This window comes from Vanellus vanellus (assembly GCF_965231255.1).
Source record: "Vanellus vanellus genome assembly, chromosome: 8".
NCBI classification, from domain to species: Eukaryota; Metazoa; Chordata; class Aves; order Charadriiformes; family Charadriidae; genus Vanellus; species Vanellus vanellus.
The window spans coordinates 27058202-27080232 of NC_138913.1; the positions used below are offsets into that span (position 1 = coordinate 27058202).

At 43.7% G+C, this 22031-nt stretch overlaps 1 protein-coding gene across 1 annotated transcript in view; it reads right to left on the reverse strand.

Moving 5' to 3' along the window:
• The window catches only part of MYO7B (myosin VIIB), a gene marked incomplete at its 5' end in the record, with an annotated part of 45908 nt that overhangs the window by 1220 nt on the left and 22657 nt on the right, over positions 1-22031 (reverse strand). The window contains 24 exons of the mRNA XM_082486837.1: positions 646-729; positions 1440-1556; positions 2396-2581; positions 2953-3059; positions 4155-4242; positions 5113-5226; positions 5362-5467; positions 7075-7230; positions 9200-9362; positions 9842-9999; positions 10552-10679; positions 11446-11627; positions 12318-12487; positions 13244-13370; positions 13464-13581; positions 14161-14328; positions 14915-15142; positions 16125-16298; positions 16918-17037; positions 17971-18097; positions 19646-19773; positions 20329-20409; positions 20681-20848; positions 21748-21957. Of these exons, the coding sequence (XP_082342963.1) occupies positions 646-729; positions 1440-1556; positions 2396-2581; positions 2953-3059; positions 4155-4242; positions 5113-5226; positions 5362-5467; positions 7075-7230; positions 9200-9362; positions 9842-9999; positions 10552-10679; positions 11446-11627; positions 12318-12487; positions 13244-13370; positions 13464-13581; positions 14161-14328; positions 14915-15142; positions 16125-16298; positions 16918-17037; positions 17971-18097; positions 19646-19773; positions 20329-20409; positions 20681-20848; positions 21748-21957 (3408 nt within the window). The remainder of the gene's footprint in view (positions 1-645; positions 730-1439; positions 1557-2395; positions 2582-2952; positions 3060-4154; positions 4243-5112; positions 5227-5361; positions 5468-7074; positions 7231-9199; positions 9363-9841; positions 10000-10551; positions 10680-11445; positions 11628-12317; positions 12488-13243; positions 13371-13463; positions 13582-14160; positions 14329-14914; positions 15143-16124; positions 16299-16917; positions 17038-17970; positions 18098-19645; positions 19774-20328; positions 20410-20680; positions 20849-21747; positions 21958-22031) is intronic.

Below are 22031 nucleotides of genomic sequence, written 5' to 3' on the forward strand. Positions count from 1 at the left end.
TAAGAAAGCATGTAGAGCCAGAATATTCTTTTTCTTTCCCACTTCATTTATAAACATAGTGGATCAAGGTAGGTCTTGCAGCCAGTATATTGGATTTTCACCAAGCAGGTGAGTCTTAATCACTCTAATGAGACTTCCTTTCATTATATATTGATCTTTGCCTTAGCACACTGCCATTATATTTACAGTAATCTAAAACCTACTGGATATTTGTTCTCTTATTGAAAGCAAATAGTGATATTCATAAATGCTTTTGCCTGGGAACTCAGTAAGATCAGACTGTTTGTCTCGGATAGACAGCTGGTAAATCCTGTCATTCAGCCTGATCTTTTAGACAGTCCGGGTTGTCTGCAAAGCATTTTTCTGAACCAAATTCTCCAGTGTACTGTCCATCCATCTGCCTGATCTTACCACTTTGCCCGGGTCCATCATGATTACCACTTCTTTTTTTCAGAGATGCTCTGCACTGTTTCCAGTGCAGAAACTGCAAAGAAGTGATGTGAGGCAATAACATTTTACTCGGTTCCACACAGAAAATAGAGGGACTCTATCCTCTCCTTCACAGAGAAGGTCCTGTTGCTGTCCCTAAATTAGCCCGGTCAATGAAACCCTTCCTTAGACAGACTCTTGAGAAGCAACTGTTACCTTTGTCTTCTGATGTATCAGTGAGACTCCTTGCTTGTTGATTGCAATCAGCACAATCTCTGGGAAATTTGGCTCTGAGGTTTGCTATAAGTGAATAACAGAGCAAGATAAGCAGAAAATGAAAAAATGATCCATATCAGGTGCATAGTGACCTTTAAGAGTGTCTAGTGCTGCTTGTTCTCTTTACTAAACAAACACTGAAACAGAAAGCTCTTCAATATTATGTAACTATTGCTAAGGATGACCTTTTTGGCGGTATATTGATGACTAGCACAGCTGCTACATAAAAGCAGAATCAGGCTTATTATTTCCTAGGCTATCTGATAATAGGCTTAATGATTGGCTGCAAACCAGTTAAGAGCCTAGCAAGGAGAAATTAAAGGAAGCAAGTGGGAAATGATTCCTGGAGGTATCCACTGCAGAATGAGAGGATTAGGACAGGATTAGGACTGAGGGAAGAGTCCCCAGAGATACAACATTTGGCAGTATTTTGTAGTGGAGAACAATGACAGGACAGTTAAGTATCTATATAACCAAAAGACACCATCTACTACATAGTTGTACTATTAAGTATTACAACTGGAACAACACCACAGCCAGTAAATAACAGGCATAGTTCAGAAGGGATAAAAAACCCATCTCCCTACTTTCAAGGAACTGCATTTTCCTCAGTAGACAATGGGAAGCCAGATTTATAATGCAATCTCACTTACACAGATACAGAATTACAGCCAGTCCATATTCCCCAAGGCTGGTCTACTACCAAAGCCATTCATACAGGCCTTTAAACCTACCTTCACCTCAAAGAAGGCTGATCCAAATGTTGGCCACCGGTATATCATTTTCAAGAAGGCAATCTTGGCCTCATCCACAGTTTTTCCTTCATGTTTGCTATATGCTGCAATAATACTCTGTTTAGAAAAAAAGAATATAAACCCTATTCAGTTGGAGACAGGCAGGTTTCCGATGTCCAGCATTAGCACTAAAGACAGCATCAGACCATCCCTGAGATCAGGCTTGTGCCCACAGCAACAGAAGACTGTGAAAATGAAAATAGCCTACCATGCCATGAGGCAAGGTGGAGCCAGAACGTCCCCAGTGTTCCTTGCTAATGAGTTGGATGACAGAAGTCCAGGAATGGATTTCAGGGCGCAGGGGCAATATGGGATGAAACAAAATTCAGAAAGCCAGTGTTCAACACCCACAGACATGTATCACATTTTCTGCAGAAATGTGTAGGGTCATTTTTCCCTCTGTATTTGAAATAATGGCCTGTGCCTTCCTCAGTGGACTAAGTGATAAGTACCTGCTGAAACTTTCTTGCCTTTTGGTGGGGAAAGGAGCCTTTTGCTATGAGTAGCATGCACATGGTGCAAGGTGACTGACTGATTTGCTGACCAAACTATGAAATATTTAGAACACATTTTAATTTTCTGTTTCTCTAGAGGATCCTCAAATCCTGAGTCCCATCATTGACTTTCCTATCTCTAACTCTTCTTCTGGGCACTGAAAACCAAATAGTATGTCCAAGAAAGATGTATATGTCAAATCAATCGTCCAGGCCTGCAGATATCTTTCAGAGGTTTGGTAGAGAGGATGCAAAATCTGCATTGGAAGAGGCTAAACAGCAACATCCAGCAGCATCCTTCCATAGTGTTTTCAAAGACAAAAAAGTAGTGTGGCTCAATGTCTTTCTTCTCTCATAAAGCTTTGTGGAAGTAACATGATTAATGAAAGCTGATGTTCTTACCTTCTTCCATTCATCTGGTGAGATTGCTCGGAGCAGATTGTCTGGTACCAGCTCCTTCAAGATTTTGGGGATGGTTGCCAGCTGTGTGCGGTCGTTGTTGAAGCGCACTTTATAAATCAGCCCTGCCAGCTGGACGGCTTCATCCTTGGAACACTTGTGGTATCCTCTGAGGTACTTTGGCAGCTCCTGGAAGAGACCAGCTCTGAATCCAAACAGAATGGGCTGAAGCAAACACTGACTTAAACATTCTAAATCTGTGAGGTCAGGATGTGCATCTTGCTAAACACAGTCCAAGGACATCTCAAGAACTTTTGACTCCTTCTGCAGGTTCTCTTTTCCAACCCAAGCCATTCTATGATTCTCCACACAATTACAGAGCAAGATGAGCACCATGAGTGAACAATTAGATAAGGCAGCTGTGCCTTCCAGAGGCATTCCTCTGGAGACTCTATAATGCAGGGAGATGGAAACACTGCAGCAGGCTTACTTTCTCAGGAGCGAGTTTCTCTTGGATCACATCACCTGCTGTTATATTTATGCTTTAGAGAGCTGGTTACCTGGTGGTAATGAAAAATGACATCAGCTTTCAGATCCTTCCCAGGAGTTACATTCAGCCACAGCTTTCTCATGAAGTACACCTCATAAGCCACAGACATAGTAGCCCCTAACGAAACAACATCTTGTTAGTATTCTCTGTATCGCTGTAGAGTTCTGCAGTTTTTAGATGGCATGTGAGTTTTTTCAGAAATGTCATTTTGGTTTTGATAGTAACAAAATTAGTAACAAAAAAAAAAAAGTATAAAAGGCCATTTTAGATGACCCAAAAAGTGATTAGTTGTCAGTTCCTGGGCACTGATCATGCAGTGAGCTAAGGTGCAGGCTCTTCAGAGATGGAGGAAGAAGTTGAGGATGCCTGCAATACAAGTGTTTGTTATTTCTGGGTGCTCATGACAGCTGCCTGCTGATGTGCACAGTCCCTGGTGGCTGTGTTTGCAGAAATGAATTGTGATTTAGTGTAGCCACATCTTTATGCTGAGATTCTCAGAGCTCCTAGCAGCTGCATCAGCTGTGGGGAGAAGAGGTAAGTTAGAAACTCTTAGATACATAGATAGTGCTTCAGGAAGTTGAACCTCAGCTGTCCTGAAATAAGCAAAGGTCAGGATAAATGAATATGAGATTTGAGTGGAGTTTGAGTTTGATGTAGATTTCAAAATGAATGTTATACATGGGGGTGAAGTGCAAAGATCTGCTGTCATTAGTGTTATGTTGTTCTATTTGAAAAAGTGTTCCCCTGGCAATACAACTTGTGCTTTGGTATCACCAGGTAATAATCTAGACAACAATTTCCTAACAACCCAAGGAATGGGAGTGACACTGTGTAAAGAACCTATTTACATGTGGTGGCTGATACCTGATCTGGCAGTGCATGAGCCTTGGACTGTAAAGACGATCAACCTATCTAACTAATGTGCATCTAGCTGTGTGTTTTGGATGCAACAGGCCAAAAAATCTTCAGTACCAATTTGAAATTTCTGGAGAGATTCCCCAGAAAGATGATCTGATGTTTCTCATAGCCAGTGCTTGGCTGCATCAGGTCTCTGGATCTTTCTGCTGGTGCAGGCAGTAACCATGTATGTAGACACAAAAATGATATATGTCTGCCACACACTTCCCAAGATTTATCCTACTGGATAAATTTGCTGCTTCCCCAGTTCAACACAGCATCTCATGCAGCTTCTTGTCATGCTGTTCTCCTTACCCTCTTTCCCTGGTTTGTTCCTCCTGTTCCAGTCTGTCACCTGCCTTAGTGAGTCAAAGAAGTAGTCTGCTTCATTCTGACTGATCACCTGGAAGAGGCGAAACAATGAAGGGGGAAAGAGGGGATTAGCAGATCATTTAAAATACTGCCTGTGCCAACATATCCAAGTATCGGGCTGAATTTTCTTTCCCTGTCTACAATGAGAGAGCACAATTACATCTGGAAAGACGGAGGCGAGGGGAAAGAAGTAGAGAAATAAGAGGAGGAAGGCTCAAACTATTTACATTTCTTATGGAGCTTTTTCTTGCATCTTCTGTTGCTTTTTGCTTTCCAGCCTGCTTATTGAAGTCAAGCTGAAGATGCCTACCTTATTCTTAGCCATCTCCTCTTTGTAAAATATTCACACATACCTGGTTCTGCTTTTCAGGAATGCAGCACATCAGAAGTTCCCTGTGCTTGGACTCAGTGCTGCTTTGCCTTGATCACAGTTCCAGAGAGAAGGGGCCTCTCAGCAAGGCAGCCAGCCCAAGCTTCAGCTCAGGCAAGGCAAGCTTCTGAGACTAGAGAGCAATGAACCTAATACTAGCAGGTACTGTATATGTGCAGCACATCCCCTGGGCAAAGCCTGAGTGGAAAAGGGCTGAATCCAGCAGTATGCAACATGCAATTTGCTACCATCCCAGCGGCTGCAAGAAAGCCCGTGTCTTCTCTGCTTTTAGTACTACCTGTGTACCGGTAGACTGATAGAAACTCTGTATCTCCATCCAGCCCCTTCAAGACTCAAAATAATTGTCAGGTGCTAAAAGTTTAAGTCTATTTTGTATCCCCTCAGTAAGACAGAAGCAGTAATGACTTGCTCTATTGCTAGACAATCAAATATGGTTGTTTAGGTGCTCTGGTAAACAAGTAAAAAAGGAGGGGGGAGTCTGGCTACCCCGCCATTATCAAGAAGAGTTACCTTGTCTGCAATCTTCACAAAGAGGCTGAAACCTTCCCATGAGCTCAGCTGCAATTTGGAAGCAATTTTCTGACACAGAGTCCGGATTTTGGTGTTTGTTCCCACATCAAATGTCTATGAGATAACAAGACTCTTGTTACACAGAGGAGAGGAAGAAATGAGAACACTGAATGTCTTGAAACGTGCTCCTGCATGAACACGTCATGGCTAGGAAAATGGTCAAGGCTGGGGAAACAAGTAAGTTCTCACCTGTTCTGTTTCATTGGGGAAGCAAATCTTGTGTGAGATCTTAGTGTTGTTCTGTAAGATGGCCTCTACCTCCACAGGATGTGGTGCCCACTTCCTGGAGCCACTCCTGGAAAATACGACCACCATCATAAGAGATCAGAGCTGGATGTTTAATCTTTGGGGAGTATTCCACAGGAACAACAGGCTTCATCCAAAGTGCTAGTACTGTGCAATCGGGTGGGCTCCAATGGACCTTGTATGTCACTTCCAACTGAAATATTCTAGTCTAGTCTAGTCTAAGCAGGTGTAGGTTTAATCTTAGGCAAAGAAATGCTCTCAGAAAACAACATTTGTCTTTGTTCCTCTTCCCATCCCCTATGCTCCTGATCTGGAGCACTTTAGCAGATAGAATTCTCCTCCCAAACAGCCCATTCTGCTTTCCCCTTCCTGTTTTCCCACTCGAAAGCAGCTCTATACTGCTCAACAGGGCTTAGAGCATGAATAGCACATGATATAGGGAGGCAGGAAATTTTCAGTCTTCTCCATAGAGAAAAAACAAAGAATAGCATTCCTCGCCATGCATTTTTCAGGCACTTCAAAGGCGAGTTCCATGTGCGGTGACATTTCCCCAGCAGTGCCAAAACATCCACTGCAAGGGGGACAGCCACTGTATTAGCATTCCGCTCAAGCCTGGCTCACAGACCAAACGAAGGGCCCAGCCTAAGGGAAGAAGGAGGATGGGAGGAGCTGGAGGGAGGAATCATTGGGCAGCTTCTTTTCTGAAGAGGTCTGTGCAGGCAGGTAGTAACTCACAGCAGTACCAAAAGGGAGAAGGCTAGGGTTAAACTTGATGCCAAAACACTGTGTTCCCAGAATGTCAAGCTGGGTAATTCCAGTGCCTGGAGGAATCTAGGGAAACCTTCCCCCTGCAGTTCAACTGATCCTTCCTGAAAACCAGGTAGCCCTTCCACTATCTCTGGTCATGGCAAGTTCGTTACACCAACAAGTCATTCAGAAGCTTGGGAAGCACTGTGGGCTGGAGGCCCTGTTGCTTCAACCCTCACCAGGGCAGGGGTAATGCCTAGAGGACTGAGAAGTGCCCTAGTGGGAGCGTGTCAGGGCTTTGCTCATTTGGGTTTCTTCAAAGAACAGGAATTGATTGTGTTGATCCTCTCTTCCCAGCCTGGATCTGCTTTGCTTCTCCATCAGAAAACCAACAGAGCCACATCACATCAGCACTCTGCAGATGTCAGTGACTTCAATGATGCTACCCCACTATGAGTAAAACCTAGTATTTTTAGCTGCACGTGTGCAACTCTGCTACTGAGATTCAACAAACTCACAACTAAACCTCAGGCACATGTAAGGGGGCTAAGGACATGCTGCCTCACCGAAGGAAAACAAGGTCAGGCCCTCATCACAGATAACTCAGGATTTCGTTTCAAGGTGCATCCCCTTGAGCATGTTTGAAATACTCAGCTCTGGGAGTCCAGTGATTATGTGTGATGCTGAACTTTTTAAAATGTTGCTAACTCTGTGAAAAAAAAAAAGTGAAACTGTGACACAGACTTCTCTTAGTGGTTCAAAGTCTGTGAGAGAATGAAAAATAACGATCATTTAAAAGAAAAAGACGTAAAGAGAGGAAGGAAAGTAATAGTCTCAATATTTTAGCCCATGTGATTTTTTGGCATTATTTTTGATTGCTTTGGGCTGGTTATATGCCAGATCATTTACCTCATCACTGTTTGAATCCTCCGACTGCACTCCAGGGCCAGTGTCTCTTTCTGACGTGTCTCTATGAACTTCTGGGCATGTTTCAGCAGTGACTTGCTGGGTGGGAACAGGCCGGTGCAGAGCCAAAGGAGCTGCCAGCCCTTGGTCACACTGTACCTGTGAACACAAAGCAAGCTGTTCTGCTACAGCCAAGTATAATTCTTTGTTTGACCACACACCAGCTACAGGGAAGAGAAACACGCTCCCACCATGGTATGTTGTGCCATTCAGCAGAGCGCTGCAAATCAACAGAGCTTTCACAAAGGATCTGACAACCCTTTTCTGTACAATGACCACAGCCCATATGCTAAATCGTGGCTGATAAATATTCATGACAGTTGCAAACCTCATGAATAAATATAAGCTCCAGTTTAACAGTCATCTGGGCAGCAGTGACCCTGGTGCCATCCTCATGAAAAGCTGCTGTCAATTTGCTGTTCAAGCTCACATTTATTTGGATTGGGCTTTATCAGCTGCTTGTATTCACCTCCCCTCTGCTAGCCAGCTTTGCTCAGGGCACAAGCACTTGGCTTGTAATTGACTTTCCCTTATGCATGCTCCTGCTCTGAAAAATGAGCAGGTAGATAACATTGTGTAATGAGTTAGTTACAGTTCTTAAAAACTCCAGATCAATTCTGTACAATTTTCAGGCAGAAAGCCAGTTCCTCCAGCCTCTGGACCTGTGAAACCTGCCAGTCGAAGCTCTTCTGGCATCTCACCCTGACCAGTAAGAAAGCCACTGCAGCCAGGAGGTGGTCAGTCATTCTACTTCCAAAGCCGGGAGCAGAACACACTTCAGCTATGTCCCAGGGATTACTCTGAAACACTGAATGGTGTGAAGTGGTTTTCGTTGGGAAAGCCAGCAGGTCTGCCTCAGAATGGTCACCAGAATCTGCTGAATAAGTAGGTCCTGGCTTCTTTATTGCCATTTACTTTTCTAATTTTGCAGATGAAGACACGCTATTTTAATCCCATTTATACTCTATAGATCAGTAGTGTTTGTGTCTGTGTGAGAGCGTGACATGGTCCACAGGGCAGTAGCCTGGGAAGGATGAAAGATTTGTTGCTCTGTCTGTTCTAATGAAAGTATATGGAAATAGCCACCTTTCAAGCATTGTTTTTTCCACATCAGTGATCCCTCTCAAAACAGTGAATGTCCCACTGGACTAAATTGGTAGGAGTACATCAAGCATGGCACTGGCACCATGGTTACATACTATGCAGTAAATAGCCTGTAAGATTTACTGCATGCAAGGAAATTTACTGTTTAATAGTTACACACATGGTAAAAGTTCCACTAAGTTTAATATCTGTTGAACAGTAAGAAAGAATATAAACAAATAGAAGCTCCTTCTCTAACTTTTGCAGTGACACGCTGCAGCTAGAAAAAGGCAAACCATTTTGTTAATAATTAATAGTATTGTAGGTTTCTTTTTGCAATTTAGTTCTCCTGGAAATAGGTCAAATTATCATTTTATGGATGGGGAAGTCAAACACCAGCCTGTTTCAGCAACTTATGGATGAGCCAGGCCTGTGTAACCCATCTGTTCTGCGAGCCAGTTGTGTGACCTAATTAACATAACTACTCCGAAGTATTCACTGGTAGTAAAAGATCTAGTGTGAGCTATGTGCATATAGGAGGGAAATACTGTCATTGGGAAACTTAAAATAAATGGAGGGCTGGCAGCACAGTCACTGAAAGCATTCAAAACCTCTATGCAGTGCCATATTTTCTCCACAGACTACCTTGGGAGTAAGAGGGCTTCAGTAACACCTTGCCTGCCTCACACCCTACTGCCCAGAAAAGAGCATTGAATGCTGATGGGAACAAAGCAGCAGCTCAAGGAAGACAGGTAATGGTCCTGCTCTGTGACCTGTCACTGCCAGTCAGTGGTCCTGAGTGCTCTGCAAAGTTGAGCGACACAGCACTGCTGGGAAAAAGGGGGAAGGGAAGGTGTCGCTCCAACATTTGGCCAGCCTTCCCCTCTGCCCTGACCCCATCAGAGGTGTAGCAGGGATTCCTGCTCACCACCTGTGCTTGAGCCTTGGCTCTGCAGAAGCAGGGTGTTTGCACCCAGGTGAGTACCTGTTTCTGTTCTCAGTCAGTTGCTTCATAATCTGACAGTAAATTTCATCCCGCAGGACCTCCTCCTGGATAGCTGCTACAAATATCTGATCCGTGACTTCCACAGAGGAGTGTGCCTGTTTTGAGGGATAGTCCCCCATGAATTTCATGATGGGTGAATGTGCTGTTAAGGATGAAAGTAGGCCAATTTTGGAAGGTAAATGGGAAGTCTTAACTGGATCCTAACATGTTTGTCACTCTGTTGATGTCTAAGTGGCAAATACTGGGAGGAGGGTCTGGAACATATTCCCTGCCTGTCCCCTACCCTCTTTTCCTATGCAGCAGTCACTGCTTGTGACTTGTGATTTGTACTGTGTTAGCTGCTTGCTCTGGGCATACGCCATAAATCTCACTCACTCCTAAAGCCACATTCTCAGTTAAATGAGCCATCAGGAGTTGTGGAGCAACTATAAAGGAACTTTTCCTTTGTAGACAAGGGAAACAATGTTAAGTCGTGCAGAGTTGATACTCCCCACCTTGATGTAAAGTATCCCCTATAATGTGGATGCAGTATTATCTCAATGGAGGTGAGTTTAGTGGAGGTAGGTAGCTCTTCCTCCCCCTTAGTGTTCTCAGGTCCCAAAGAGAAGAGTGAAAGGATATCAATGAAGGCCTGACAAGCCAAGTCCCGAAGATCAGGGTCTGTGCACGCTGTCTTCAGCAAGGGCTGTTTCAAGGGCTCCTTAGAGTGTGCCCACAGCTGACTGCGCCCGCGGGATTTCTGGAGAACAGCTTTGCTGATGGATTCCTTCTCAGGAGTCCTGAATGCAGGCAAGTGTAATCAACACAAAATTACTGAATCAGTACCGCTATGAACATAGGAGGTCATTATCACAAAGACTTATCTCTAAGCATGTTCTTTCCCAAGATGGTGATCACATATCTCCTTTGATTATGCAGGTCAACAAGAACAGGAAAATGTAGTTTCTTGTAGATCCAGAAGGGAGAAGACTTGCAAAAAGAAGAGAAGTTTTAGAAGACTAATTTTTGCCTTAGTCTCCAAGGACTGAGACGTTGTGAATCCTTGCTAGCTGGTAAGTGCTGGAGAAGGGGTGAGAAGTAAGAATAAGGCCTGCTGGAAAGAAATAAGTCCAGCTGGGGTTCTTCTACCATTCCCTTTGCATTTCTGCAGAAAAAAGATACAAGTAGGCCACGTGCCACGATCTCTGCACATCCAAAGTCACACTTAATTACAGGGAACAAAGAGAAGAAACCCAATCAGAAATGGGAGATGCCATTATATACTAGGCTTTAAGGATCACTGCAGATCAGCAAGAACTTTCCTAGGGTGCACACTACACAGAGAGCTTCACCTGAAATATTCATAGGAGAACTCCTCCAGAGTGTAAGGCTTCACTTTGAGATCCTCTTCATCGGGTTCATCCATGTAGGAGTTCTGTGAAGCTGTCCTCCTCTGATCTGGAGACATCATGAGCAAACTCTGGAATGACACAGCCGTGTGGAGATGTCACATGTACACAGGCACATATTGTCAGGTGTTACTCAGCATATACGCGCAGATGGTGTATACTGAGCTTGAGTGCTCTGTGCTGCAGGAGACCTTCTGTCCCCTAAACAGCATCTTTGAGAGACTCAAGGAAGTGATTTCGATAGACCCAGCAGTAGTGGCCATCAAAATGTGTGTTATTATCCAAAGCACAACACTTGTTAAAAGTGGACCTGCTAACCACTGGTGTGTTTTTCGGTTTTTTACTTGTTAGCACAGCATTCAATATACTGAGTCACCAAAACTGAAGACAAAATTGTTAGCAGAGTGATCAATAGGAAACCTTGTGTTGACTCCCTTGAAGACTATATTCTTTTAAAGCAACCTGCTGCACTTAGAGTTTCCCTTGAGACCTAATGTTTGTTCACCAATCAAGCCCAGTGTGAATGCAGGAAAATTCAACTGCACACCCATTTCCATTAACTGCTATCAATTACATGTGCTGAAATCCCTAATGGTGAATGGACCATTATTTTGAAAGTCATTGGTTTTAAGCAAGTGCAGTCTCCTTACAGTTTGGGCTAGGTTTAGTTTTGTTTTCAGACAGGACAGAATGAAATCCTTTGCTTCAGTGGGAGGTATAGAACTTGTCTGACTTTGGAGGAACAATTAACTTGCAGTTACAAGTTCAATCATATTTAATGCTGTTATTATCATTTATCTTCCAGTCTCTTCAAAAAGAGCACTTAACTTTTCTTACCAGCACTTGACTAGAGGGTTTTGTGAGAGAAGGGATGATGTAGATCTCTTCCAAAAATACATTTCCTGTTTTGCCTGTCCTTTCATTCTGGGCAGAGATCCAGTCAGACTTTGCATCCAGCCTTTTGTCTTCGGTCAAGATTAGCAAGTCTCCCTTCTTGAAGGACAGGATGGCAGGGTCTTCTGGAAAACAGAAAAAGGGAGTACTGTTCAGGCTTGACAGTTCAAGAAAATGCAAAGGGATTGCAATGTAAAAGACAGGAATTGTATTTTCAAGGCCATTAGCAATAGAAAGTGATTTGTGTAAATACAGCTAATCATCCAGTAACACTTCAGAGAAATCACTTAAATTTCCTCTGACAGTCTGATTTTGATCCACCGAAAGCAACAGCAGAACTCCATTTGATTCAAATGGATGCCAAATTTGTGTCTAGAACTGGCAGCAGAGCAAAGAAACTCACTAGTTGTAAGTAGGTGAAGTTAATGTTTACATTCTAATACCCTCTTGTCTGTTCCAGCAAACTGTATTGCACAGAAACTTCCAGTTTACCACCTCTGTGAAACTTTTCTGGAAAGTATTTTCACGGACCCCAGCTCCAGCTTTCTACTATAAGCGGGCTGAGTTGTTGGACACTGTAATATCTAAATAAAATATGCAAAGAAGTAGAAGGGAGAAGAAGGGTAATTTGTATGCAAAGGAATTAAATCACATTGCCTTGTGCTCTGTATTGCTGTGCTGATCACTATGCATTTCTCCTGGAGCAAAGGGACTCTTGCTGAAGTTCTCCCACTTCCCTTTGAGCTCTTTCAAACAGGTGCTGTGGGTTCTTTCAAGATTTCTTCCCTAACATGTAGTAAAGTTATAGGACTTACCTTGGGGTTTTTTCTCATGCATTGCCACAGCGAATCGTGATCTCTTCTTCAGTCCTTCCAGGAACATGACCACCAGTTCAGCAATGACAATGCTGTTCACAGACGTCAGGACAAACTCCTCGGCACGAAGTGTTATGAGAGTGCAACTCTGTCCAAATGACTTCACTGCCCTATGTATTATTCAACAGTTTGTTACCAGAGCATCTGAAAAACTTACAGATCCATCTGCAATCACAGCCAAGGCAGACACCCCTCTGCAGACAACTCTTTTACAGTGAGTATTGGTAGTTCTTAATTTGCCTTCTCATGAGTTGGTAGGTGTGAAGGACTGAAGTGGTTCACGTTTACTCTGGACTCCACCATATTTTATACAAAAGTGCTTCATTATAGACAAAAGAACACCCTCCTTTTGGAGTAACTGGGCAACTAGTAAAATTTTTGACAGTCCTCACAAAGGTACTTTTTGTGTATGTAAGACCTTATTCTCAGAGTGATCTAATGCAAGGATGTGGGCCCTGAGCAAGCCAATGGTTACCCTCTTTCCCTCAGTTATCCTGTTCAGGTCCATCACACCTGAAAAGTATACGAACTCCAAGCATGCATAACAGATGATGGCTTAACTCTGTTAGTTATTTTCACCATTCTTGTCTTGATGCATATCTGTGCTTCCTTACACCTTTCTGACTGAGCAGGATCATCTTTCCTTCCACCAGCTGGGAAGGTTCAGCAATTTCAGTATTTCCTTTACAAGATGCTCAGAACTTGTCCCTTTCTGTTTCCCAGACCTAGGCTAAAACACCCTTCCAGGCTTAGGTCAAATCATTTGGGGGATGGTAGAGAAAGTACACCTCCCTCCTACATGGAAGACCCTTTCTGAATATGGTCAGAGATGCCTTCTTCAGATTTTGGCTTTCTGGGGCACTCACCTGTTGGTGTGGATGCCAGTTATCTCTGGGAAGGTCAGCTCAAGGAGCCGCTTTTCTGACTCATCCAAGAAGCAGATACCTTTCCAATTTACAGCAACGATAAAGTGATTCTTGGGCAAGCTGGGACCTGAAAATGCAGAAAAAACTCCTTATCAATGCTATACAAGTCCTCCTCTATTGATCTTCTATCTCTCCTCTACTCCCAGGCTCCAGGCATTACCTGAAAACTTAGTGACTTCAAAGAATCGGGAAAAAAGCAAAGGCCACTGAAAGCGAGCAAAATCTACAAGTTGTTCCTTCACAGTCTGACGGGAGAGACGGTCCTGTGTGTATGGGGCCTACAATATAAAAAGATACCCAAGGTTTTCTCAGTAAAATCTGGTTTGCATGATCTGCAAACAATAAAGAGCAGAAATTCCCAACAGCCCTCTGCTATCACTGTTGTCAAGGGTACCCGGAGAAAGTCAAATCATAAACAGCCTCCAGAGGCCCAAGTGACATGCAACTGAAGCTGCCCACAGGCATCTGGATCCCAAATTTACCTCAAATCCCCACTGACTGATCTGTTTGGAGTCTAACAGGCTTCGAGTGCCACAGAAATAATTTGGTTAACCCATCCAGATCATTACATCCCATGCCCATCCTGACTCAATTGTCAGATGTAAGATAGAGAGCCTTGAAAAACACTCTGTTCAGAAATTTAAATCTACTTTTTTTGTTCTGCCCTCCTGTTGAGCTCTATATGGAAGAGTGAGTGGAAAGCCTCTTCGCTCTCCTGGTCTTTAACTATTTGGGATATACAAACTGAGATGTTTTTCTTTCTTACCTCAACAGACTATTCATAAAAGGAAATGGTGAAAGAAGCAGAAGCTGGTGCTTGAGAGTGGTTACCCACCAGTGCCAGACAAACCTCTTACCTTGGCATGTGCGTAGGTAATAAGGCTCACCCACTTTTCCAGGGGCTTGGACTTCAGCTGTTTCACTGGGATACAGTCATGGAGCACCTTCTGCACAAGTTCATTGTGGATGGAATCTCCAAACTGGATGTAACAATATTTTGCACCTATCTCCACCAAGTCCTCCTCCTGAAACAATTAATCCATTAAAAGAGGCCTAGTAAGATATCACAAAATCCAGCTAGCCTCGTTCAACCTTGAAGCTAGTTTAGAAATGGCATTTTCTCCATTTTTGTCTGTATAACTTTTGATGGTCATCCAGCATAAGGAGAGATGAACTTCACACAATATCATAGCATCAAAGAGATTATTAGCAAAGGTCTTTTAAAGGGATCTAAATCTCCCCTTTGGACATACCTCCAGCTGCCACATGAACTGAAAGTTGCAGGAAGAAAAAAGTATTAATTACAGGTGCCAGTGTGACAGCTGGGCACAATCACATCTACAGGAACTGTCCACTAAGAATCATATAATCGTTTAGGTTGGAAAAGACCTTTAAGATTATTGAGTCTAACTGTTAACCTAGCACTGCCAAGTCCACCACTAAACCAAGTTCCTAAGCACCACATCTACATGTCTTTCAAATACCTCTGGGGTACTTCAGAAGGGAAGGGTTGTTAAGAGCCACTACAAACTTCATTCATTTTCCTCCTTTTTAATGTGGGAAATGTTAATATAGTTTTATCTCTTTAGGAGAACGAATAAGGAGACACACCTTCTCACAACGGTACTCTCCAAACCGGATGCCGCGAATGACTTGGTGGTAAATGAGATCAGTGCTGATAGGATCCTCCTGGGAGTTGTGCCAGGGGGTGAAGATTTCCTTCCGGAAATAGAGTCGCCAGGGCGCATTGCGTTCATGTATGCCCCGCTCCTTCACTAGCTGTTCACACTGAGAGATGGCATCCAGGACATGATCACGTCCCCCACCCAGTGACCAGACCTAGAACAAAGGGACACTGCATTTACTGGCATGCCTTCTTCGGATTGAGTGAAGGACAACAAACCCAAAGCTTCTGGTCTCCTGACAGCAAGAAAAACCCTGAAAAGGTAAGCAGATGGATGTGCAAGTTATACTAATGCAAATGTATTTGTAAACATGTGTATTTTTATTCACAGGGATGGTATTGGGAAAAATAAGTTGGAAGATAAGACAAAGCATTCTGGTTTGCAATCTTCTATTTGTCTCCTTGTACTTTGCTTGTTCTCTATATATCCCCTTAAGTGCACATGCAAGTGTTACTGTAATCTTAACCAAAATTCTATCTCTGAATTAATTTCTTTGCTATTGGTGCCTAACTCTGAGCACCAAGATGTCATCCTGCTGTGTATGTCTGTTTTACAGCATTACTGTAAAAAAAAAACAAAGGGAAGGAGAAGCTAAAATGCCAGCATGAGAGCTAACAGCAGGAGGCTTGGCAAGGATCTTGGTTTTCAAAGCCACGTGGTAGGGGCTGCATCACCGTCACTGTAACACAAGCCAAGAAAGTTTTGTGCAGCGGTGCATGTAGCAAATATGTCTTTGAGCAGAAATCCTTAGCATGTGAGACCTGCTAGTTCACCCTGCTCTAGCAATTCTGCAGTGCTGCATGCATGACGAGCAGGTGGGATCCCAGAACATGGGGGGAGACCACAATGCTGCACTGTCCATGCATGGGAGCAGGGACACAAGTCAATTATGTGACCTGGCAAAGGAAACCTCACAAGCCTACAGCAGGAATTGCTAAATGGCTAGCCAGCAGAAAGGCAGAATAGGATTATCGGGTCCTGAGATTCAGCTGGGATTCAGAACTGATTTGGTTTGAGTGTAGGACTGGGATGGGGACGCTTCCAGAAGTCAGAAGGAGTCCTCACTGGGGCTGGGTGGACAGCAGCAACTCCACAGAAAGAGAAAGGAGCTTTCAGTCTATTTTTCTACACTTTACCTTATCAAACACAGCAATGTAGAGAGAAAAACCAAACACATCCTTCAGTTTGGTTTTATCTGCTATGAATTGACAGATTTCTTTGGCAGTGGAAGCAGAGTCTGCAGGGACAGTGATGCTTTGGCCGTTCATCAGGGTGACATTAAACATAATGGGTTTCTTCTGCTTTGTTGCCTGTAAGTCAGAGTTAAATGAGAGAAACAAATTATGGGCAAACCTTACTTTTCTGTGAAGAATGAAGAAGGCATTTAGATTTAAGAGCTCCACACACTGTACACCCTAGTTAACAATCTTTAAGTGAATGTCCAACACACACACAGTTTCTTCAATGAACGGTGAGTCTTAAGTATAAATTACATTCCTGGAGCAGCACTGGACTCAAGTTCTCTCTCCTCCCCACAGCTCAGGGGAGCTGATTATCACATAACAGTGTGGACTGATAGACTTTTTGTGAGCCTTATTTGGCCTAATGACTTTTGGGTACAGCCTTACATGCATGAGCAGAGAGAAGGCCTGCAGCAAGTACTTTGCCCAGGGAGATGTGTGTTAGGCAGTATAGTCACTCAGATTTAGGAAGGAATTGAACTCAGGTCTTCACTTGAAGGGGGGTGTCTCTGTGCATGCGTGCATGTGACTTTTAATTACTAAGGTGACATTTAAAGGAAGGGGGAGTGTGATATAGCCCTATCAGACACGTCTCCTCCATAAGCCCTGCTCAGTTCTCAAACTGAGAAACACAATCCAGCATAAAATGACACACATCAATATAATTAAGCAAAAAGAGAGTTGCTACCTGAAGTTCCAGCCAGCTTGGAGGTTCAGTCCGTGCTCCATTGACATAGGTACGTCTCAGACGTTCAGCACAATATGGTGCATAGCCTGTGGGCCCATGGTGGATGAAATTCAACAGGTACTATATGCAGAGAGTGTAAGAAAGAGTTATGAAACACTAATACTCACAAAACGTTAGAAACGATAAATATTAGACAGTGGAGACTTTATTCTTATGATTAGGTTAGAGCAAGGGTTAGTGTTTCCAATTGAACAGCCTGAAGTCTTGTGATATGAACAAAAGTGCTGAGAAGAGGGCTAATTGCAGGTTAGGACTGATGATGGTCAAAACTAAAAGTAACTGATGATGGTCAAAACTAAAAGTAAAACTTTTAGTTTTACTAAGTTCTCTGGCAATGTCAGTAGTTATGATTAGATTAATCATTTGAGCTAGGGTGTCAATAAAGCAAGGCTGAAGATTCAGGCATATCTATGGATATGTTTACCTCTGAGATCTAGGAGGAAGGCTGATGTCAAGTTGGAGCCACGGGTTGTTGGGGTTTTTTTCCTGTGGTGAACTGGGTTTATCAGCCATTTACATTTGGAAATTAATGCATGATGAATAATGAAAAAGCCCACATCTCTGTTGGATTGTGTAGGGCTTGGAGGTGTAGAGTAAGAACTGGTAAAATATGGGGAGTGTTTTTATGCTGGCTTCCTATTGAATCATTAGGATTGTAACTGGAGACACCTTTTAAATGTTGGAAAGGCGGAACTGGAGAGGTTAAAATTTCCCAGATTCTTTGGAGATTACAGATCTAAAATGAGGGCTGTGATCTACAACAGAATTCCAACTTGTACGACATGTAATGAAACAGAATTACATGTGAGTACAGCAATCATTTATTTAAAGTCCCAGATAAGTATGTGAGATAATATAGTTTCTGCTAAAATCACAGCGCCAGCTGCTCTCGCAGCCAGTTTATGTGACTATCTATATCAAAACATCAAAATACACAAGAAGCCAGATCAGCTAAGGCATTTAAGATGCTGTAGGAAAGAGTTAGTAGTGTACCTTCACAAATGTGTCTGAAGGAGGAAAGCAACCAAGGCAAAGTGACAGAAGGATCCAGCCTCGAGCATAGCTGCTCCTGTTGCTGTTTTCAGAGAGTTGTTTGCAAATCTGGCAATAAATCTCATCTCTGTAATAAAACATGTGAAATCAACAGATAATGATTCACTGTCTGAACTGTCTTTGGCTACGTTTCCACTGCAAGCTTGGCGTGATTGCAGCATGATGAAGTAGATCTGAGCTAGGTTTAATCACGTTAGTTAGGGTACCACCTGTAATGTGCCACAGGAAGTAACTCTGTCATTTTCTTTGGCAGGAAGAGGCTCAAGGTATAACTAGTGCCCTTTGCCACCCCTCTTTACTTGAGCAGTTCAAGTGCAGTTCCCATGCTGGATTGCCTCCTGTGACAAGCAGGGGGACTGTGCAGGGATAACAACTGCCAGGTCATCCAGCTGTGAAATGGCATTGCTGTCCCTCCACATGTGAAAATTGCTCTAAGCTCTCTACAGGATGTGGCTTGTATCTCATGGCTCTTGTCTGTCTGTTCGTACATGGATTTAGGGATAAGGATAGGGGGACACCCTGCTTAATTTTATGTTTTTAGTAAACTTGGAGTGAATCCTCAGACAGGAATGGAGGAAAAGGCAAGTTGCCTGCAGCAAGGATATACGGGAAGCAGATGCAAAAATCTGCATACAAACAAAACTCCTATTTAAAAATCATTTAAAATTTTCTGGACTCTTGGAACACACATTTGGCAAGTCTGATGTGGGAGGACACCAGGTGAATGAGGTTTTTGTTCCCAGATAAGACATATGATGAAACACAGACTGAGGGAGTAGATACTTAGCCTGTGGCTGTAATGATACATTAGTTGAAGGCAACTTTTGCCAGTTGAGGATCTGCTTCGGGGAGCACCTTGACTGAAACGAAGCAACTATGTAGGGAGGAATGAAGCCCAGGACTGAGGTCAAGGCAGGGCCTGTGCCAGTGGGCTTTGTTACAGTATGCATAAGCTAAAATGGGCTAAAATGGAGGAGAGAATTCACAGTCAGGTCAGAACCAACTAGCTTCTGTCTTATTCTCACACCATGCTTGCCCTAAGGTCCATCCTCACACTGCTTGTGAGCAGGATTTCTTCTTCTAGTGGCTGATATACTCAGCAAGTCAGACCTTCAACCATCTCTGATTTGGGGACGTTGCTTGAGGGCTCAACAACAGGTTATTAAGAAACTGAGGTTATGAACATCTCTCATACACGTAGTGTACAGTAACTCCATATTTCTTTCTCTTCCGAGTGTTTCTTCTCCCTCATACTGTGTTCCACCTTCAGGTGTTATTGGGTTATAGCCCTGAGTTCTGCCCCATTGCATATCTGTGGGGTATTCAGAAAGCCATATATGGAGGCAGCTGACCTAAACAACCACATGAAGATACCAGAAAGGGCAGTGAGAGTTGTTCTCTGTCCCCTCTGATAAAGGTGAACCATCCTCCAAAGAGGTGTGTGGCCTACAGTCTGTTTTATGTGACTAGATTGGGCTTTCAGTCAGGAATCCCCAGAGCCAAATGTGAGACATTTCCAGCATTTGGAAAATGTCCCATGACTGTGGAAAGGGGATGCTGGATTTCCTTGATGTGATGGGTGCCTGGTCCTAGAAAGGAGGTACAAATTTCCTACCTGATGGCAGGACGCAGAATTGCATTGCCAATAATGAAGTGCACTTTTTCTAGGTTGGACATAGGTCTCTCAGAGATCGAGGTGTCCTCTTGGAAAGCCTCTTCTCCACTTCTCAGCTGGTCTGCAACCTGAAAGAAACCAAGCAGTACCCCAGAGTGCTCTAGAAAACTCCCTTCTCACCAGGCAGCTCTCCCAGAAATGAGAGACATTCCTTCTCTATCTTTCTAGCTAAAACTCTTTCTGCTCAGTGCAGGAGCAGTTAGGAATAGGCCATATTTCCCCCCTTCCCTCTCAAGCTAACTCATAAAATGCAGTGTTACAGCACTATTACTGGCTAGGAGAACTTTCTTGTATTGTCCTGTACATGAGGGTTCTCAGTCTGCTCAGGGCTTTGGACAAACTGTTCGGTAATACCAACAATAATAAATTGTTCCCTGTGTTCGGGGGTCACTCTCCAGCAGGCAGCAATGGAGTTAATCTGCCAGAGAATAAATGACAGTAGTGCACAGGGGGATATTTTCAAAAGAACAGTGCACCGGGTATCCCATACAAAGGGCTGCACTGGCTTGGCAGGGGAACAAGTTCCCAGCTGGGAGGTTACTGTCATATAACATCTGTCAGAAGGTGAAGACAGGGTTCCAGGCAAGAAGACTTAAGGGAAGTAATTTATTTCCATCTCTTACCTTCCCTGTCAACTTGGATGACCGTTTCAGCTTCAGGGAAGAGATCCCCTTTGAAATCTTGTTATCCTTCCTGCTTTCTCTCTACAATACACATTACCATTATAGGAAATCAGTATAATGCAGAGGAAGAATGTTTCATTAAGGATGGAAGGATGCTCAAATGGAGATGTTTTTGTTTTGTCCCCTCCTGCCAGAAGGAGCTGCAGTGTCCTTCCAGGACTGACAGGGGTCCTTTTGCACTTCTGGCCTTTCAAGTACAGTAGCATGAAAGGGTTCCTTTGCTTTTTTCACTCTTGGTAGAAGAGCACAGAAACCAAGGAAAGCAAATGAAAATACAAACATAGCCTCTCACCATATTTGGGCTGTTGTTCCTGAGCTGGACCTGGTTTTTCCTGCCAAGTGTGTCATATATCTGTGTCATCACAGAGCCGCTCTTGGCGGTGGAATTCTTGGCAAACATTGCTGGTTCTGGCAGGTCCCCCATGAACCTCAGGATGATAACCCACACAACCAGAGAAGCCTGTAGTGGCAGAAAGCACAGTCAGACACTGCCAAGGGAATCAATGCCATTTCTGCCTGTTTAGATCAGAGCATTTTCTTCCTTTACCCAGTCCAAGTTGTTAAAATTCCCATCTGCTTCCGCCATTTACACCAGGAGTTTATTTTCATGTCAAACAACATGACGGCAGCATTCACAACACTCTCATGGTAAAGGAAGAGGGTGCAGCTCTCGTGGGAATGTCAGATTTGCTCTGTGATTGCTGAGCCTTCGTCATTCCCTTTACTGGCACCTTGCAGATGTGCTGTGGCTGTGGTGAGGCAGAGTACCTTGGCTGAACTGCACTCTCCATTTACCCACCTGCACAGATAAGCAACTCTTCCAGGAGCCCTCACGCCCAGAACTAGGAAGCCAAGTAAAAGTGAACTTTTTGCAGCATGGGATCCTCCATTCTGCAAGGCTGCTTAGTGTCAAGAAAAACTCCCTTCCTCAATCACCCTATGGTTCAACAGGAAAATTGGAGGCCTGGGCCTCCCCCTTCTGTCCTAACTCACAGACCAGCAACCCTATCAAGAGCAGAGAAATGGGTGAGCTCTGATGCTTTTTCTATCCAGTCCATTTTTGCCCCCAAAGACTATCTGGAGAAGTCAAAACAAATCTCAGAGTTCACTCTTTAGGCAGACTAAAGGTGACCAGAGATCTTGTGTTGGGCAGGTATCTGTATGAAGTGCCTGTCTGCAAAGTGCCAAAAAACGCTGATGGGAACTACTACTTCCATACAAGTGCTCGGGACTATCTGCTTGGCTCTAAAGTCTCTGGTTCCCAGGGCTGTGCCAGAGGCGGGGGGACCCAGGGATGAGGGGAGCTGTAGAAGCCAGGGCTGCAGAGAGAGGGCTCAACAACAACAAGGAGCAAGATACCAGGACATTGTCCTTATCATCATGGTAGAGTAGTGGGTGCCGCAGATGTCTCCGGATATGTGTATGTGTAGATGACCCCTGGAAATAAGTAGCTGCAAACTTTGGGAAGGTGTACTCTTCCAAGCCATCTGCTTCCTCTTCTAGCTCCACACTCATGGGAACCAGGTCCAGGTCCACCTCATCCAGCTTGTTAGGCTTTGTTTCCAAATCCTGTGTAGAACATGAGGAATAAGCATATTTTATTTCCCTGTACTCTGATACTCTTTGTATGGTCTCTTTTTTTT